Genomic DNA, 20,522 nt, shown 5'->3' on the forward strand with positions numbered 1-20,522 from the left:
CTCCTCCTGAAACCTGCTCCTCCTGAATCTCTTGACCTCTCCAGTTCCCAACTTCGCCACGGTCCTCTCATTCCCTACTTTTCCCATATATCATCTTTCTATCCCAGTATTGATGGTCAGATGCATTGGTAGGTTTGAAAAAAGTTCACTAAGCACACTGGTAAGGAAAATGCCAAAAAAAATGCAGGAGTTGGATGGAAACTCAGAACACTGTGTGATCACTTTATAATGAGGCCCTGCAGTATGTTAAGGGTATTTCGTGTTACGTTTGCTGTGGGGAGGGAGGGGGTCCCTTTGTGATCACAAAAATTGGCACAATATTTTCAGACCATCTGCAGTTACTGCCGTTTGTCATTTGTTAACTATAATTGTTATACTTTTGTATTTTTAACATGGATCAATAAAGTTAACTGGTTTTATTCAAGTTTGGTTTCCCCGATTTCTGATCCGGTGAGGTTATCCCGACGATCAAGTTTGTTTGTGAAGTTAACTATTATTGTGACATTTGAAACATTTGAATACTTTGAATACATGCCGCCTTGTGATCTGATTTCCTTTAAAAAAAAGTAATTTTTCCAGCTCGAGGACTGTTAACAAGGGTAGAAAATAGGGAGATGAGCAGATTAATGGAAAGGGACTAAATGGAAAAAAGTTCAAAAGGGATCTCGCTTTGTTCAGGTGATATAGAACAATGGGGCGATTGATAGGCAAATGCATAATTGATGCAATGTCTTTTTATCTGGGGAAGAGAAGGTTTAGTGTACAAGATGTGAGAGGCACATCAGTAGGTATGATGAGCTAGCAGGGCAGCAGGGGGGGGATAAAGCATTGCTAAATGAGATGAGGAGGGAGGAGACTGCTTGCCTTTGCAACTGAGCGGTGGATTCTCATTCTGCACTCTTTTTTTATTCGCAGCAGCAGAGCGGCATGCAGGACTCCTGCTCAAACTGTCATTTGGATGCTAGGAGCACAGGCACTACTGGAGATTATAGTTGCAGGGGAAAGGGAAGCTCCCCAGTCCAGCCACAGTCCGTGGGAGGCCAAATATTCCAGCAGTTTGATGTATAAGATGTAGGATGCTCCCTCTTTCAAGAATCAAGCGGCAGCCTTTTTTCTGGCCAGTGAATGCAGAACCACCTCCCTGGATTTGTGTGATCCCTGAGACACCTGGTGTTTTCCGGATAGGTGCCGTGCCCCCACCTTTGATTCTTTCTCACCCATCTCCTTTGCTACAGGGGGTACCTGCATGGCAAGTTGCCTGTGATCCTTTCCTGCCTTTGATGTCTGTGCCCTCTGCACCAGATCCTGCTGTGCGTCACATTCATCTGCCAAGCGGGCAGGTAAATTCCCAGATTCTAAATTTGCATGTTACTGAGACAACATTGACATTAATGGGAACCATAGCCGGTGAGACAGGATCACTTACTGACTGTGATATGGTGCAGTAGGTAGCCATATACCTGCAGAAGTTTTGGAATAGTCAGTGTTTCATATTAGTTCTTCCCATCAATATTTGCAGTCAATGCACTATGCCTGAATATGGATCAAATACTGAGACCATCATCTATGTATATATTATAGTTATTGATATAAAGATATATATATATATATCTGGATAAGTACATGTGAGTACGTATGAGGAGTGCATCACTGCACCATACCTGTTCAATATTCATAAAGTTTATATCACTGCCACACTGGCACGTAAGGGGTTAATATTAACCCATACTTAACAGATCGATGATTTCAGAAAGGAATTGCAGAAACTGACAAGCGGTTTCCCTAAAGTAAGGCTTCATCTTAGAGAGGGGCTGATATCATATTCATATTCATTTCAAGGTGCAAAGGTATACATCAAACCCACTCTCCTAATCTCCAATCATCGTCATCATTGAAATGATTGATTCTTTATGAATGTTGAACCAGTACTGGATGAAAGCCCGAGAAGGAAGGGAATATAGCTACATGTTGGATTTAGAAAATGATGTGTTTTCTTTTTTTTTTTTTTTAAATTAATACATTTAGGGGCCCAGTGAAATTTCGAATTCTAAAACTTTGAATTTCGAATTAATTTTCGAAAATCGAAGTACTGTCTCTTTAAAAAACTTCGACTTTGACACTTCGCCACCTTAAACCTGCCGAATTGCTGTTTAGCCTATGGGGGAACCTCCTATAACCTACAGTACATGAGCCGTTGGCTAAGTTTTGAGAAGTCAAAGGTTTTTTTGTAAAATCGTACGATCATACGATTTTAAAACCTTCAACTTCTAAAATCGTACTACACCTATTCGATGGTCAAATTTCAACGTTTTTTCACTTCGAAATTCGACCCTTAGTAAATGTGCCCCTTGGTGAATGCTTTGAAGTGTTAACTGTACCTTTATTTTTAAACCATGGTCTATGGGGTGTTATAACAGGAAAATGCCGCTAGAGGGACCCACTACTAAGGTTTTGCATAAAATAAATAAACTACTACTTTGTATTATTAAAAAAAATCAGTTGTCTTTCTGTTTGAAGACTTTAATATTTTAAGGCGTCTAAATTGATCTTTAAGTAGCATAGATCAGGCACTTCGGGAGATTACTAGAAAATCATGTAAACATTAAAGGGATACTGTCATGGGAAAAAAATTTTTCAAAATGAATCAGTTAATAGTGCTGCTCCAGCAGAATTCTGCACTGAAATCCATTTCTCAAAAGAGCAAACAGATTTTTTAATATTCAATTTTGAAATCTGACATGATGCTAGACATTTTGTCAATTTCCCAGCTGCCCCTGGTCATGTGACTTGTGCCTGCACTTCAGGAGAGAAATGCTTTCTGGCAGGCTGCTGTTTTTCCTTCTCAATGTAACTGAATGTATCTCAGTGGGACATGGGTTTTTACTATTGAGTGTTGTTCTTAGATCTACCAGGCAGCTGTTATCTTGTGTTAGGGAGCTGTTATCTAGTTACCTTCCCATTGTTCTTTTGTTTGGCTGCTGCTGATGAAAGGGAGGAGGGTGATATCACTCCAACTTGCAGTACAGCAGTAAAGAGTGACAAGTCACATGACATGGGGCAGCTGGGAAATTGACAATATGTCTAGCCCCATGTCAGATTTCAAAATTGAATATAAAAAAATCTGTATGCTCTTTTGAGAAATGGATTTCAGTGCAGAATTCTGCTGGAGCAGCACTATTAACAGATTCATTTTGAAAAATTTTTTTTTCCCATGACAGTATCCCTTTAAATAACTCAAATAGGCTTCTTCTGCTTCCCATAAGGATTAATTGTATCTTAGTTGGGGTCAAGTAAAAGGTACCTTTTCATTATTACAGGGGAAAACAGAAACACGTTTTAAAAATCTGCATTCATTGGATAAAATGGAGTCTATGGGAGACTGTCTTTCCGTAATTCTGAACTTTCTGGATAATGGGTTTCCCGATAACGGATCCCATACCTGTATTAGTGACAGAGACCTTATACTGTAAGCTCCACTGGGACAGTGGACGATGTAAAGGATGTATAATCTCTTTAAAGCACCGCAAATATGTTACTGCTATAATATTAACTGATGATCCTGGTTTTATTTCCCATCTGTTAAATTTGACTTACCCATAGTGATGGGTGAATTTGCCCTGTTTCGCTTTGATGAAAAATTTGCGAATTTCCTGCGAAACTGCGAAAAATTCATGAACACATTGAAGTCAATGGCCATCAAAATGATTTTGACGCGCGTCAATTTTGACTCCAGCAAAAATTTATTTAAGTTATACAAGTACCTATGTTGGCCAAATGCATTAAAGCCAATGAATGTCCGAATAATTTTGATGCGCGACAATGTTAATTCTGACGCGCACCCAAATTTTTTCGAGGCAAGGTTTTTTTTGACTGCGAATTTTCTCAGCAGTTTCGCAAATGTATTAGCCGGCGTCAAAACGCGTACATTTGCAGCAAGGTCACGCCTGCCAAATTTGTTCACCCATCAATACTTACCCAGGTTTCCATTTGCTTGTGTGAAAGAAATAAGAGTATTTTGTGTCTACCTTACTTTAACTTTGTCTGTGTTCCTTATAACATGCCCTGTTTTATTTAACCCTTTAATTGCTGCAAGTAATCATGTGATAGGAACCGGAAATGTCAAATCTATGTTTGCCAATACTTAGATTTTATAATAATAGATTTTATGATCTATGCCACTTAAAGGAGAAGGAAAGGTAATTTACATTGGGGTGCCAAAAGTTATGCTCCTATCAGCATAAATCTGCACCTTCCCGGGGTTCTTCCAGTGGGCACCATGGAGCGATCATCTTCCTTCTTCTTCGTTTTTCAAATTTCCCAGGGCAGACGTATGCGCAGTAGAACGATATAGCCGGCTTTTTCGTTAAAGTTCGTCTCTTCGCTCTACTGCGCATGTGCAGCCGCAAGAAGGCAGAGGTTACATACAATGTAGAGGATTGCTCCGTGGTGCTCGCTGGAAGAACCCCGAGCCGGTGCAGTTTTCTAGTGATAGGAGCACTAGCCTGGGGTTTCAGGTAAGTAAATATAGTTACTTGGGGTGCCTAACTTTTGGCACTCCCAGGTGTAATTTACCTTTTCTTCTCCTTAAAAGGGTTAAAGGGATGATGGAGTTGTAGCAATATGGAAAGTATTTAAAGTGAGAGGATTCAATATCATTATTTCGACATGACATAGTGATTTATGATACATTTTTAAGACAATGATTGTATATTGTATGTGATAATAGAAGAACGGTTCTTCCTACAGTGCAGAGGAATACTGACATCTACTCAGTGGAAGGGATAGAGATACAGGTATTGGATCCGTTATCCGGAAACACGTTATCCAGAAAGCTCTAAATTATGATCTAAACTATCTCCCATAGACTCCATTTTAATTTAATAGTTTCAAATTTTTAAAACATGATTTCCCTTTTATCTATAATAATAAAACAGTAGCTTGTACTTGAACTCAACTAAGAGGCCAAACAATCCCATTGAGTTTCATTAATGATTTAATGATTTTTTTTTTACAAGAATTTGGAGAATCTGCTCTGAAAAATGTTAAAATAAAAGCAAACGGGGTACAGTTCTGGTAATAATAGAAGTTTATGGAATAAATATAGGAAATAATAGGAAACATCACAGTTTAAGGGGCACATTTACTTAGGGTCCAATATCGATGGTTAATTAACCCTCGATATTCGACTGTCAAAGTTAAATCCTTCGACTTTGAATATCAAAGTCGAGGGACTTACCGCAATTCGTTCCTTTGAACGATCGAAGGAAAAATCATTCGATTGAAATCCTTCGACCAAAAATTTCTTAGAAAGCCTATGGGGAAGGTCCATTGAGGTTCGGTAGGTTTTACTTGGCGAAGTAGGGGGTCGAAGTTTTTTTAAAGAGACAGTACTTCGACTATCGAATGGTCGAATAGTCAAATGATTTTTAGTTCGAATCGTTCGATTCGAAGTCGTAGTCGAAGGTCGAAGTAGCCAAAAAAATCATTCAAAATTCTACGTTTTTTTTTATTCTATTCCTTCACACGAGCTAAGTAAATCTGCCCCTAAATGTCAGGCATGTAATTAGGATTACGTTGGGATAAAATTTGTTTAAATGAGAAATCACAGACTTGTTTTTAAAAAATTGGAAACATGACAGGGGGCTTTTTTTTCTATTGACAAAGCAGTTGTAGCATAGTGGATTGGAGGTTCTCTAACAATGGCAGATTTGCTCAGCACAGTCAACAAGACTTTAAAGTAAGGAAAACAATTGTATTGGTAGCCCAAAAACAGAAAATAAAAGGGCACAATAAAAAACCACTGCAACAAAAAAAGTCGACCACAGACTTAGCTATATTTGCTAAAAACTGTACTGTACTCTCCCCTCTCCCTAAAATGAATTAATACTCCCTACAAGCTCCTGCCTCCTGGATTTCCCATGACCCTGTTGATCAATCTACCTGCCCTATTGTCTGCCACACTAGCACTGATTCAATAACCCTTTTTCTTGCTTGCTTCCCACTAACCAATCCATTGTACCAGTGGTGTTACTACAGTGTGCTGGACCCCCCCCCTACATCTCTGAAAGGCCTGGCACACTGCAATACCAAAACCACCCCCAACTCCCCAACCCACCCTGTACCCGGATCTCTCCTAACCACCCAGCACTAAAGTTTATAAATGAGCCCCACAAAGTTTTGTAGACTTGGGAACATAGGACATGAAAGTGTACATCAATAAAAGGGACCAATAGGTATATCTCTTCACGGCACCGAAAAACAAAGAACTGCTCTTATAGCCAGTCAGGTGGTTCTGCCTCAAGGTCAGGGTACAAGTTACCAAGGCTAACTGACAGGATCCATTCAAATCAGGGGGCTCCCAGGGAAATCTGTACACACAGAATTTTATTCTCTCTCTCATTACCCTGGGGCAGATGAAAGTAGCTTATGATAATACTGTATCCTCAGACAGACATCATCTTCTAGGTAATAAAAAACAGAGGGTTGCAAAAGAAAGAGACATTCTTTTTAAACAACTTGCCCAATATAAGCTGAGATTTTGTAAAACAAAATTACTTTATCCATCACTTCTGAAATTATAGATCAATTTCAAGAAATATTGAGGGGCAGAAATAAAAATGTTTGAGTGACATCAGCTTTATATATGTGTAATATATCTAAAGGTCAATTCATTTGCTTTAAAGGGATACTGTCATGGGAAAAAGCATTTTTTCCAAAATGAATCAGTTAATAGTGCTGCTCCAGCAGAATTCTGCACTGAAATCCATTTCTCAAAAGAGCAAACAGATTTTTTTATATTTAATTTTGAAATCCGACAAGGGGCTAGACATATTGTCAATTTCCCAGCTGCCCCAAGTCATGCGTTTTGAAAAAAAAACATGATTTCCGATGACAGGATCCCTTTAAGTACACAGATGTGGATGGAGTATTTATATTGGTTAAAGTCATTATTTTCTAAAAGGACAATATATCTTGGCCCATATGAGTGCAGTTCCTAAATATATTGGCAGAACAAAGCATAAGGCATAAATCAACTACAGATAAAAAGGACCTAAAATCAGACTTAACCAAACCTAAGAAACCTAAAAATCATTACAGTAAAGGGGATATGAATAGAAGGCTATGTAAGTGTTATTTTTTGAGATTTATTGAATAAAAACAACAAAGGCATATGGCAGTTTGAATACAGAATAGGTTATTTCATGGTATAATTGAATAGTATGTAAATTGGTGCTAAGTTTATATGTGAACTCAAATATTATATATAATATTAAATACAGATATCATATTTTTGGTGTTGTCCTTTTAAGCTATAATGAATATATATGGTTGCTCCTGTTTCTTGGTTGGCTTAATGTTCAAAGGGGTGGTCTTCCTTGTGAGTAACACTTTTCCATATGTTGCCTTGACCAGTTTTTATTGAATCTGAAATGCTCTTTCTGCTCTCTCCATAGTGGACACGTAATGCTTAATTCTTTATTAAAGCTGGATAATATTTTCCTGGGAGAGTGTCTTAGAGAATAGGATTAATTTGTTTAAATACCAGAGAGTGTGTGTGGCTGTGCATATGCCTGCCCATCTGTCTATTTCTGTAGAGTTTCATTGCTTTTTAATTCATTGGCTGTTAAAAAAGCATTTGGAATTAGTACAATTACAATTGGACTGGAAATGATTTACAATCGTTCTCTCTAATAATTCTTTTACTTTGTCTTGTTTCAGTGGGTAGCTACTCCTTCTCCTGCCTTTGGATTTTCTCCAACATCAAGAGTCGAGCTAATTCCCTTTTACCCCCATGTGTACACATCTGGGGTTCCTCCACATGCTGGGAAGTGTTGGGTCGAAAAGAAAATGCCCCGTTGCAAGGTAACAAGAAGTCTGTGGTGTGTTATATGCTATAGACATCTTTAAAGGGGTTCTAAAGCCCCCAAGTGTTCATCTGAGCATTTTTCCAATATATGTTAATTTTTTGCAGTATCTGATACATTAGCAGTTTTAGACTGCTTATGCCAGGCTTTCAGCTCAACAGCTGTAGTTGAAAGAGTATCAGTGACCCTTTGTTAAACTAACTATGCAGGCAGCCCAGAGGTCCATGAGAGATTGCTCATAATATAACACTAAGGGGGCCCATTTACTTAGCTCGAGTGAAGGAATAGAATAAAAAAAACTTCGAATTTCGAATGATTTTTTTGGCTACTTCGACCATTGAATTGGCTACTTCGACCTTCGACTACGACTTCGACTTCGAATCAAACGATTCAAACTAAAAATCGTTCGACTATTCGACCATTCGATAGTCGAAGTACTGTCTCTTTAAAAAAACCTTTGACCCCCCCTACTTCGCCACCTAAAACCTACCGAGGTGCAATGTTGGCCTATGGGGAAGGTCCCCATAGGCTTTCTAGCAATTTTTAGGTCGAAGAAAAATCGTTCGATCGATGGATTAAAATCCTTCAAATCGAACGATTAGAAGGATTTAATCTTTTGATTGAATGATTTTTCGTTCGATCGAACTATTTCGGTAAATCCTTCGAATTCGATATTTGAAGTCTAAGGATTTACATTCGGCAGTCGAATATCGAGGGTTAATTAACCCTCAATATTCAACCCTATGTAAATCTGCCCCTAATAGTGAGCTGTTGAGCCAAACCCCTGGTATTAGCAATCTAAAACTGCAAATATTTCAGAAATCACTAAAAATATTTATATAGGGTCATATAACTTCAAACATAATGGGGCACATACAAATTTAAATGTTGTTTTCTCTGGCGTCTATAGTGTTGCTCTGTGTCTATTGTATAGAGTTTGATCAAGAAAGGATATATAAATTCCCTGCATTGTAACAGTTTTGGGGCTCATTTTTGGGCTTTAGTATACAAAAAAAACAACTAAAGTCAATTAAGTTTATTAGGTGGGGATGTTATGCACAATGAAGAAAGACATGGGAATCTGGGTTTGTTTAGCCTCAAGAAAAAGGTTCCTTTGAAGAGCTATAATTAGGGGGTTATTTATCAAGGTCCGAATTTATCTCAATATCGGCTGCTACAAACTCCGATCTAACCCGCTCGGGTTTTTAACACTTATTTATTATTACATTTTCCCGAAAATTTGCTTTGCGTGAAAAGCTCAGATTTTCACGATTTTTTCGTGAATTTTCCCCGAAATCTCCGACTTTTTCTGAGTTTTTACCCGAAAGCTCAGAAAACACCCTACACAACCAAAAATCAACGGGAATGTTCCCATTGACTTTTATGCAACCTCGACAGATTTGAGATGCCGTGTTTTTATATCCGGGCTTTTTAGCCCTCGGAGTTTAATAAATTCCATATAATTTGTGATTTTTTTTAAAAGTCCGATTTAATTAAAAAAAAAAACGGATTTCGGGGAATTTCGGGTATTCGGAGTTTAGTAAATAACCCCCTTAGTGTATATATAGAAAGATGAATGGACAGAATGAGGATCATCACTAGGTTAATAGAGAAGTATGTTTTTCTTATTAAAATATAAAACTTGGTTCTACTGTACAAGAGGGAGATCAGCCAAAAAGATCATTTTGAGGGACCACACAAGCACAACGCAGTTCCAAACTTTTTCCTAATTTAGGGTATTTTCAAAAATATAGCGCCATGCCAGTACTCTAAGCAACAAGTATAATGCAATATTGCAAACAAACTAATAAAATAAGAGTAAAATAAAGAGTAATGACTAGAGAAATGCTGGATTTCTTAGGATTTTGTTGTTTATAACTTTCGCTGCAGCTGCAAAACGATGGTTCTATCATATAATTATTGTCTCCTGCCATAGGCATTAATACAAATAAGAAGCCAAGTCTTTATTAATGTTTCTACTGGTATCATATCAACAATGACATTGGCATCTTCAGTCATTATATTGTGAACCCTTCCCTTTCTACACATATTGGGGTGCTGATATTATTGTATAACAGCAAAATGGGAAGCATTTATAATCTGCAATTTCAGTTTCTGAAAAGCTCCACATACAGCTTTTGAAATGTAGTCCTGCTCAGAGGCAGCATGTGCAGGGGAGAAAATCAATGGCAGTCCACTTATGTTCTGCAGAAAAAAATCCTTGCAAAAAAGGTCTTATAAATAACATTTTCAGTTTTTTTTTTATCCCTGGCAGTACCAATGATATGTCATCGAAGTTGCTCAGTATCATGGTAAATACAAGTTATAAGGCATTCCTAAACCCTCTTGTAGACCTAGAAGTATCTTGTTCAAGGAGCAGTCAGTGATATCAAATATGATGGTGTTATGAAAGGAAAGACAATGCATTCTTTACCTTCTACATCTGTTCTTTTAAGGAGAATAAAATTCCATAGTGAAACAAAAGTCAAGTTTTCAATTTAAGCCTGAATGGTTAGGGGCAGATTTACATAGGGTCGAATATCGAGGGTTAATTAACTGCCGAATTGAAATCCTTCGACTTCGAACATCGAAGTCGAAGGATTTACCTCAATTCGTTCGATCGAACGAAAAATCGATTTTAATCCTTCGATCGAACGATTTTTCTTCGTCCTTAAAAAGCTAGCAAAGCCTATGGGGACCTTTCCCATTGGCTAACATTGACTTTGGTAGGTTTTAGGTGGCGAACTAGGGGGTCGAAGTTTTTTTTAAATAGACAGTACTATCGAATGGTCGAATAGTCGAACGATTAGTCCGAATCGTTCGATTCGAAGTCGAAGGTCGAAGTAGCCAATTCGATGGTCGACATAGCCAAAAAAAAATTTTTTTTTCTTCTATTCCTTCACTCGAGCTAAGTAAATCGGCCCCTCAGTGTTGATATCATGCAACAATTGAATATATAATATATAGATCTAGGGATTGCACCTCACACCCTTTAATGGCAGGAATGTAAACTCCAGATGCAACACAGACAAACAGTAACAAGATGAAATGCATGCGGGGTTACTCTTTATATCCAGGTAGTGATGGGCAAATTTGTCTCGTTTCGCTGGAAAATCAGAGAATTTACAGTGAAATATGGGAAATGGCGAACAATTCACAAAACACATTGAAGTAAATGGGCGTCAAAATTATTTTGACGCTGCAGATTTTTTGCCGCAGTTTCACAAATTTATTTAATGCCAACTAAATTCAGAAATTCGCTGGGCATTTGCGCCGGCCGAATTTATTCGCCCATCACTATATCCAGGACGTGTTACTCACATGATTATATACCAGCAATGGAAGGCATAGCTTTTGGTCATTTGAAAATGGATCAAGGGGGGAACTTTAACTTGTGAACTGAATAGTAAAAGATATCTCACAAATTCAGTTTCAATTTTTATATTAAGATGTGAACTTATTAATAAAAGCAGAGGATTCCCAAACTCATTGCATTCCCCCAAGGGCACCCAAGCTTGTGTATTCTGAAAGGTTCATAAACTATGGCTGTCCTAGTGTATGCCAATGTGTTGTAACTTTAGGCATAAGCAAAGACTTTGAATGGGATGAGGTGCAAAAAACTTATGATGTTTTATAAGAAACAGTTTCTGTCTTCTGTTTCTTGAGGGGGAGTTATCTTTCACTCTGTAGATGAGAGTCAAGGCTAGTCATGCTTATATAGAATTGGTTATACTCTAAGGTTGATTCATACAAGAAAGAGTAGACTTAAAGGAGAAGGAAAGGTTAAAACTAAGTTAGTCTTATCAGAAATGTCCATCTAAATATACCAGTAAACCCCCAAAGTAGTGCTGCTCTGAGTCCCCTGTCAAAAGAAACACAGCATTTCTTTCCTTCTATTGTGTACACATGGGCTTCTGTATCAGACTTCCTGCCTTCATCTTAAACCTCATTGCACTGGGTGTGAGCATGCTCAGTTTGCTCCTCTTCCCCACCCCCCTCCCTTCTCTACTGTAATCTGAGCCCAGAGCAGGGAGAGACTCAGGCAGGAAATGTCTTATCTAAAATGTTGTTTAATTTCCCCTTATTTAAACAATGTGGCATTAAGTAATATTTTTTTTTACAAACATAGAAAAAAAAAGCATTTCAATGGAGAGAAGAATATAATATAGAAAAAGATAAAAGATAACAGTAGATCAGTAGATCTATGCAAGATCATAATAACAACATTCATGATTTAACTGCTTCTCTCCAACTAACAGCCAAGCCAGGTGATAACGAAAAGTAAAAATTGAGATGCTCCACTCCACATGCTAAACTATTGCTTAGTATAGGTCTCAATGTTCTATACCTAATCCTGTGTTGTTCCATTTCTACCTCTGTTGTGAGACCTTATCCCACCTTGCAGCTCTTAAAGGAGAACTAAACCCTAAAAAATGAATAGGGCTAAAAGGCAATGTTTTGTATACTGAACTTATTACCCAGCCTAAAGTTTCAGCTTGTCAATAGCAGCAATGATCCAGGACTTCAAACTTGTCACAGGGGGGTCACCATCTTGGAAAGTGTCTGTGACACTCACATGCTCAGTGGGCTCTGATTGGCTGTTGAGAAGCTAAGCTTAGGGCTCGTCACTAATTATCCAGCATAAAATGAGCTTCCCTGGCTGTAATATAAGCTGATGCTACAGGTTTGCTGATTATTAAATTCTGATGCTAATTGCACTGGTTTCTGTGCTGCCGTGTAGTAATTATCTGTATTAATTACTAATCAGCCTTATATTGTGACATGTATAGCCTATGGGCACATTTACTAATGGTCGAAGTGAATTTTCAAATTCAAAAACTTCGAATTTCAAAGTAATTTTTGGGTTCTTCGATCATCAAATAGGCTGAAATTCGATTTGAATTGAAAAAACTTTGAATATTCGACCATTCGAAAATCGAAGTACTGTCTCTTTAAAAAACTTTGACTTCGACAATTCGCCGCCTTAAACCTGCTGAATTGCTATGTTAGCCTATGGGGACCTCCTAGAACCCATAGCCAGTATGTGGCTAAGTTTTTAGAAGTCAAAGGTTTTTTTTTGGAAAATGGTTCGATTGATCAATTAAATTGTTTGAATCATTAGATTCGAACGATTTGAATTTGATCGAAAATGACTAAATTTAATCAAAAAACTCAGGCTATCGAATTTCTACAATTCGATGGTCGAATTTAGAAGTTTTACCACTTCGACCCTTAGTAAATGTGCCCCTATGTATACTGTATATTGTGAGTGGGTCCCTAAGCTCAGTAAGTGACAGCAGCACAGAGCATGTGCAGTAAATCAGCAGAAAAGAAGATGGGGAGCTACTGGGGCATCTTTGAAGACACAGATCTTTACTGCTAAAGCGCTTTGGTTGTCTGGGGCTGGCACAGAAGCCCAACACCTAGGGGCACATTTACTAAGGTCGAGTGAAGGATTTGAAGTAAAAAAAACTTTGAATTTCGAAGTATTTTTTTGGGTACTGCGACCATCGAATAGGCTACTACGACCTACAACTTCGACTTCGATTTGAACTAAAAATCGTCGACTATTCGACCATTTAATAGTCGAAGTACTCTCTTTAAAAACAACTTTGACTACATATTTCGGCAGTTTAAACCTACCGAGGTACAATGTTAGCCTATGGGCACCTTCCCCATGTATTCTAAGGTTTTTTTGATCAAAGGAAAATATTTCGACTGATCGATTAAAATCCTTCGAATCGTTCGATTCGAAGGATTTCATTGTTCGATCGAACGATTTTTCCTTCGATCGACCGATCGTAGGATTTGGGGTAAATCCTTTGAATTCGATATTCAAATTCGTAGGATTTTACTTCGAGGGTCGAATTCGAAAGTTTATTAACCCTCGATATTCGACCCTTAGTAAATGTGCCCCCTATTGTACAACATTTCTAGCTACTTCTTTAGTTTAACTTTCCTTGTCCTTCAAATTCAGCTTCTTGAATCTTCCTTCTGCCACTAGAGGAATTTTGCTAGAACAACTCCTATTGACTTCTACATAAACGGGCCAGATTATATATGCCACATTTTTATATTCAAGTTTCTGAGTTTTTGCACTTGAAAGTTCAGAAACTTAAATTTGAATAAGAGCCCCCTTAGCAGTGGTATCATGTTTTTCTAGTTGTGAAGTTAAAATTCAATATTCAGCTTGGTCTACTTTAATGATGTTTTCTTCTAACTTTTCTGGCATATCCTAAAAAGACCTAGAGCTTGATATATTGAATCTAAAAAAAATAATAATAAACAATGACATCCCTACTGAGTAGAAATAAATCAATTACTGAACTTGTTTTTTCAGCTCTGTACATTTTTTAAGCTTGATGAAAGTTGGGTTAGATTCAATTACAATCTATTAAAATCCCCTTTTCCTAATTACCGTAGTCTAAATAGAACGCTGATGCAAAGATTGATCAGAATCATTTATGAATGTTTATGAACCAATGTTACTAATTTCTTTATTGAATCTTTATCTTCAGCATACAGTAGATGTATTAATATGCTTATCCACTTTTTTGGACAGATCTTTTTCAATAACTCCTTTGCGCTGGAGTCTTCATGGATGCGCCAACCCGAAGAACTGATATTAATTCAAGGACTTGAAAAACCTAGGGCAAGTCAAATGACTTTGGCTGTATCAAAGCCTTCCACGCCCAGGTCCCGCCATACTGTCATACTAACACCTCAAAGATTTACAGGTTAGTAGCAAATGTATTGTCACTGAAAAAAAGATTTTCATATTTAGAAATCTACGAAAACTATGAAAATCTGAAGCCACCCATAAAACAGTTTATTATAAATTTTGGATCCTGGTTCATAGGAAAGGTGTTTGTCTATTACTGTTTTAGGGATGGGCGAATTTTTTTGCCTTGTTTCGCCATGGAAATGACGCCCATAGACTTGTATGGTAGCGTGCGTCAAAAAAAAAAAAAAGACGTGCGTCAAAAAAAGAATTTTTGGCGAAACGGAACGGCTCAAATTCGCCCATCCCTACTGTTTGTCAAGTTTTTAACAAATGTTTGCCTTAAGACAGTTAAACAGTAGTAATTTTCACGGTGATAACAAAAGACCTAGCAGACACAGAAGGGTTTTTTTGTGGCAAATTTACCAGACCTTTTTTCACACAATTGAACCCGAGACTCTGGATGTCAGAATGGCCTTCGTTGGTGATTGGGCCACGGCCCCTGGTGATTAGGGAAGGGCTAATTTGACCCATTTCGTTTCGGCAAAAATTAGCCGTCGGCGAAATGTCGCCGATGCCCATTAAAGTCAATGGGCGTCAAAAATATTGTGTCGCTCGCCAAAATTTTTTTGACATGCGTCTTTTTTTTTTGTCACACAACGTCACACAAGTCTATGGGCGTCATTTCTGCGGCGAAACAAGGCAACATAAATTTGCCAATCCCTACTGGGGATTTCTCATAAAATAGGCATTGAACTGACAGGAGTGGTTTGTGGGGGAAATACAGGACAATATGTAAAAAGAAGATAACTAGGTAAAAACTAGAATTCCTCAAGCTTTATAAAATAGGGACAAGTTTTTTCTTCTTAACTAAAGATCAATATATAAATATTCCTCAATTTTGATAAAGTCAAAATTGAGGAATATTTATATATATATATATATATATATATATATATATATATATATATATATATAACTATTATGTATATTATGTATATTATGTATATTATGTATATTATGTATACTATTATTATACTATTATGTCGATTTCTAAAGTGTTAAACTTTAAAAAAGAAAAACTTATCAATAGTGATGAGCAAATCTGTACCGTTTTGCCAAAAAAATTCACAGAACTAAATAAAAATTTCAATAGGCATCAACAATTTTTTTTTACATGCTACAATGTTTTACATGTGCAACAATTTTTTTCTCACTCCATATGCATTAAAGTCAATGGGTGTTGTTTTTGTGGCAACTTTATTGTCTTTGCAACTTTTTAGTCATGGTGGCTTTTGCAACAATCATGTCATGGTGATTTTTTTGTCGCATCGGATTTTTGCTGTCATTTCGTGAAATTTTGCCACAAATTCATGCCAATGTATAAAATGTGCATAGATAACAGTTTTTTTTAAAATTTAGAATCAAGAATACAATTATTCAATTTCAGATACATTAACCTCTGACCTCCTTTTCACAATTTGCTTTAGAAAGTAGTGGGCTACCATAAAGAATTTCATGAAACCTATTTTTTTTTTTGCATATTGGATTATTGCCAATGGTTTTATTTCCTCTGGTGGTAGTTTATTCTGATTTATTTTCTCATGAAATAAAAAAAGTACACTATAAGATGAATATAGTATAGCTATAAGCCAGTACAGTGCATTTTTCTGAACAAAATTTAAAATGAGAAATCTAGCTCATAAAATATTATTTCCCTTGTTTGCTTACAGTTAAGAGAATTGGCTAAATATAGTTGAAGGTGTGCAGTTTATGGCTAAGTTGTAAATAACAATTAGCTTTACAATTTAATGTAATTAAATTAAGAACTTTGCACACTACTTATTTTTTTTTTTTGATTAGTTAAAACAGTACTGGCAAATGTATTTTCCTCTTATTGCATGTTGGGATACTGATTGGCCTTTTTATAAGTGGTGGAATATTTTTTACAATTCCTGTTTGGTACAATAATAATTCTAGACAGATTTTTAAAGGGTTACATTTAGAGCCAGCAGCATCTGCTCTGAAGAAAGACTAAAGGCCTCATTTATAAAAGATCAGACTAGGGAATACTTTAGGATATTTGGCAGTTTGATTTGTCTTTGGATTAATCAAAACTTTCCTGACTTTTCAGAAACAAATTCACATATTTTTCACAGCTGATTAAGGTATCAGTTTGTCAGAATGTATTCAATGGGCAATTTTCTATGGGTAATTAGTGCATAGTGTAGCTCAGCAGTGGTGTTGTGTGCACAAATACCCTGACTCCCTGATGCATATCTTATGTGGGGAAAAAAAGTATTTAGACAATTATTTTCTGTGCTGGAACTAATTGTTTGACTGTGGTTAATTTAGGTTGAAAATCACACCTTTATTCGAATATTAATTCTCAAATGTCTTATATTGGATTAAGAAAAAAAACTGTTTATACTTCATCTAGGGGCAAATTTACTTATGGTCGAATATTGAGGGTTAATTAACCCTTGATATTTGACTGCTGAATGGAAATCCTTCGACTTCAAATATTGAAGTCGAAGGATTTAGGTTTAAGGTGGCGAACTAGGGGGTCGAATAGTCAACCGAAGTACTTCGACTATCGAATGGTCGAATAGTCAACCGATTTTTACTTCAAATCGTTCGATTCAAAGTCGAAGTCGTAGTCGAAGGTCGAAGTAGCCAATTCAATGGTCGAAGTAGCCAAAAAAAACATTCGAAATTGCGAAGTTGTTTTTTATTCTATTCCTTCACTCGAAGTTAGGGGCCCATTCACTAAGTTCGAGTGAAGGAATAGAATAAAAAATACTTCGAATTTCGAAGTATTTTTTTGGCTACTTCGACCATCGAATTGGCTACTTCAACTTCGAACCGAACGATTCAAACTAAAAATCGTTCGACTATTCGACCATTCGATAGTCGAAGTACTGTCTCTTTAAGGAAAAACTTCGACCCCCTAGTTCGCCACCTAAAAGCTACCAATGTCAATGTTAGCCTGTGGGTAAGGTCCCCATAGGCTTTCCAAGTTTTTTCTGATCGAAGGATAATCCTTCGATCGATGGATTAAATTCCTTCGAACGTATTGCGCAAAATCCTTCGACTTCGATATTCGAAGTCAAAGGATTTTAATTCGCCAATCGAATATCGAGGGTTAATTAACCCTCGATATTCGACCCTTAATACATCTGCCCCTAAGTAAATGGGCCCCCTAGTGTTTTTGGGATCACACTTTTTTTTCATGACTGCAAGCATATTTATGGTATAAATTAAAACATAAAATAGCTGAGATGTTGAAAACACACCTCCCATTGATTCTATAGAAGCACACCAGGATTTAGCTACCAAAATCTTTTTTTCTGAATTACGATAAAGCTTGGAAATTAGAAAAACTGTAAGGTTGTGTTTTTAAAGTTCAATACATAGACCCCGGGTCATAGTGTTGCATAGCCTCCATACATGATTTTCTCATTGTCCATTCATGTGAAACACAGGCTAAATCTAACATTATAATGAGAATGGCATTATAATAAAAAATGACATATAATCAAAATTAAATAGAGTTTTTTCCCCCATATTTATCAAGATAATCAGACGGCATTTCCCTGCAAGTTACCAGAGGCCGAAAAAAGCTGCTCCTGGTAACTTTAAGAGCCAGAGGGGCAAATTTACTTACCTTCGAAGTTGCGCCAGCGTTGACTTCGCCGCACTTTGCCAGGCCGCCGCTAATTCACTAAAATCCAAAGTTGTGCTCAGGGAGGTGAAAGGTAGTGAAGTTGCGCTACCATTAATTCATCAAGCAAAGCAAAGTTGCACTTCCAGCATGACTTGGGGCAGCTGGGAAACTGACCAAATGTCTAGCCCCATTTCAGATTTCATTAAAATTAAATATAAAAAAATCTGTTTGCTCTTTTGAGAAATGGATTTCAGCGCAGAATTCTGCTGGAGCAGTACTATTAACTGATTCATTTTGAAAAAAAATTTTTTCCCCATGACAGTATCCCTTTAAAGTACAATGGACGTATATGTAGCAGCAAATACATTACAATACACAAGCCTGGGAAAGCTTCATAAAATAAAATAGAGTTATTATATTGCCTTATACATGTGCCCACTGTATAGTTTAGGTGCCGTATGTTAGGAAATGTAGGGGGGAAGGAGGGTACCCCAAAATAATTTACAATCTTTTTCAGCCTATCACCCTTAAATAAGTAAAAGACGCCAGCGTTTTTTGGGACTTAGAAAAAATTTCAACTTTTTATGAAGCTATCTACTCTATTGCACTCCGTCTGGTCTGAGGTGGCGAAGGCAAGTCTGGCGTAAGAGGTAACGTTCAGTAAAATGCGCAAGTTAGTGAATTACCGTAGTTACATCCCTTCGCCATAGCGCAACTCGGCCTGGCATAAGGGTGCGAAGTAGCGCTAGAGTAGGTCCACTTCGCTAGCGAATTTACGCCAGCACCCGTTAGTAAATTGGCGAAGTAATGAAATGACGTCACACTAGCGAATTTACACTAGCGTTAGCCACTTCGTTACATCCTAGTTTAGCCACTCTAGTTACATCCCTTCGCCATAGCGCAACTCGGCCTGGCGTAAGGGTGCAAAGTAGCACTAGAGTAGGTCCACTTCGCTAGCGAATTTACGCCAGCACCCATCAGTAAATCGGCGAAGTAACGAAATGATGTCACACTGGCGAATTTACGCTAGCGTTAGCCACTTCGTCGTTTAGTAAATTTGCCCCAGAGTCTCTTCTAGTGCACAAGAGTGTAATTCAGCTCTCTGCACTAGCGATGCACCCTCCCCCCGACCAGCTCAAATGGAAGATAGTAAGAGTGGAGGTGGGGGGCGGCATCACAGGATCCACCTCAGCATGGCTTAGGGGTCAGAATTGCCCCTGGGCATAACTATGGGGGTGAGGGATCATGGATTGAGGGGCACTATTACTTTTTTTTTTGCTGGGTTATCAGTGCAGGTCACCATGTTTTAGGCACTGGAGAATTATCAGATGTTCCTTATGTGCCCTATGCAACAGAAAGAAGTACTTCTAATGTTATTGTTCCCAGTCTCAAACTGCAACATTAAATGTATGTCTACTATTCTGGATTTCATTTTTTTTTGTAGAAATGCAGGTTCTGGCCAAAATAACTGCTGTGTGAACATTAATTGTATTGATTCTCTAACAAAACAAAAGCCTCAGTGTGAATTATGATCATAGGGTTCTCAATAATGAGCATGTTTTGCCATTTGTCAATATTTTTCTCTATATGCAGCGGCAGTTGAAATGCACTAACTAACTAAGTGTCTCCCAAGGATATAGGCCATGAGGGTTTTAGATATTTATTAGCTACGTAACATCTTGGGCAAAAAGCAAATCAGTAGGAGAGAGAACAGCAGGACAGAGGATTAGCTCAGTCTCGCACGTACTCTTCCAACCAGACATTCTCGATTAAATGAGTAAGGAAAAAAATAGTCTGCCTGTGTCTGATCATAATGCCTCACTTAGGGAACTCTCAGATCTCTCTGGTTTTAACATTTTATCATCAGAGGGAAAATGTTCAACTTTTTGCCTATTGGCATCCCTGACAATATCTGTATTATTTGTGACAAGTGTGAAGATCTCTTGTAACCAAAGGCACATAACATTTATACTGTTCATCATGTCAAAAAGTGACTACTGCTGGTTGTATTTATTGACTTCAGACGTAAATATATTGGGGTCATTCTTAGGATAAAGGAAAATAAAGAACTATGTATTCAAATTGCATCTGCTGCTTGTGTTCCCCTCTTCAAATATTTGCTGGGAATTTTTGAGGCAAATTTGCAACAAAAAACTCACCGATTTTGCTGCAAATTTACCCGGGGAAAATGTTTCCACTTAAAGGATAAGTAAACCTTTACTATAAGTGAATGTAATATTGATACGGGTGCTATTCTAAGCACATTTGC

The 20,522-nt window shown here is 37.4% G+C and overlaps 1 protein-coding gene across 1 annotated transcript in view; it reads left to right on the forward strand.

The window, feature by feature from the left end:
* Positions 1-883: 883 nt before the first annotated feature.
* Positions 884-20,522, forward strand: part of LOC108697180 (transcription elongation regulator 1-like protein) — an 84,693-nt gene continuing 65,054 nt past the window's right edge. The window contains exons 1-3 of the mRNA XM_018227104.2: positions 884-1,340; positions 7,720-7,863; positions 14,428-14,602. Of these exons, the coding sequence (XP_018082593.2) occupies positions 1,077-1,340; positions 7,720-7,863; positions 14,428-14,602 (583 nt within the window). The 5' untranslated portion in view covers positions 884-1,076. The remainder of the gene's footprint in view (positions 1,341-7,719; positions 7,864-14,427; positions 14,603-20,522) is intronic.

Source organism: Xenopus laevis, chromosome 7S, assembly GCF_017654675.1.
Source record: "Xenopus laevis strain J_2021 chromosome 7S, Xenopus_laevis_v10.1, whole genome shotgun sequence".
NCBI lineage: Eukaryota > Metazoa > Chordata > Amphibia > Anura > Pipidae > Xenopus > Xenopus laevis.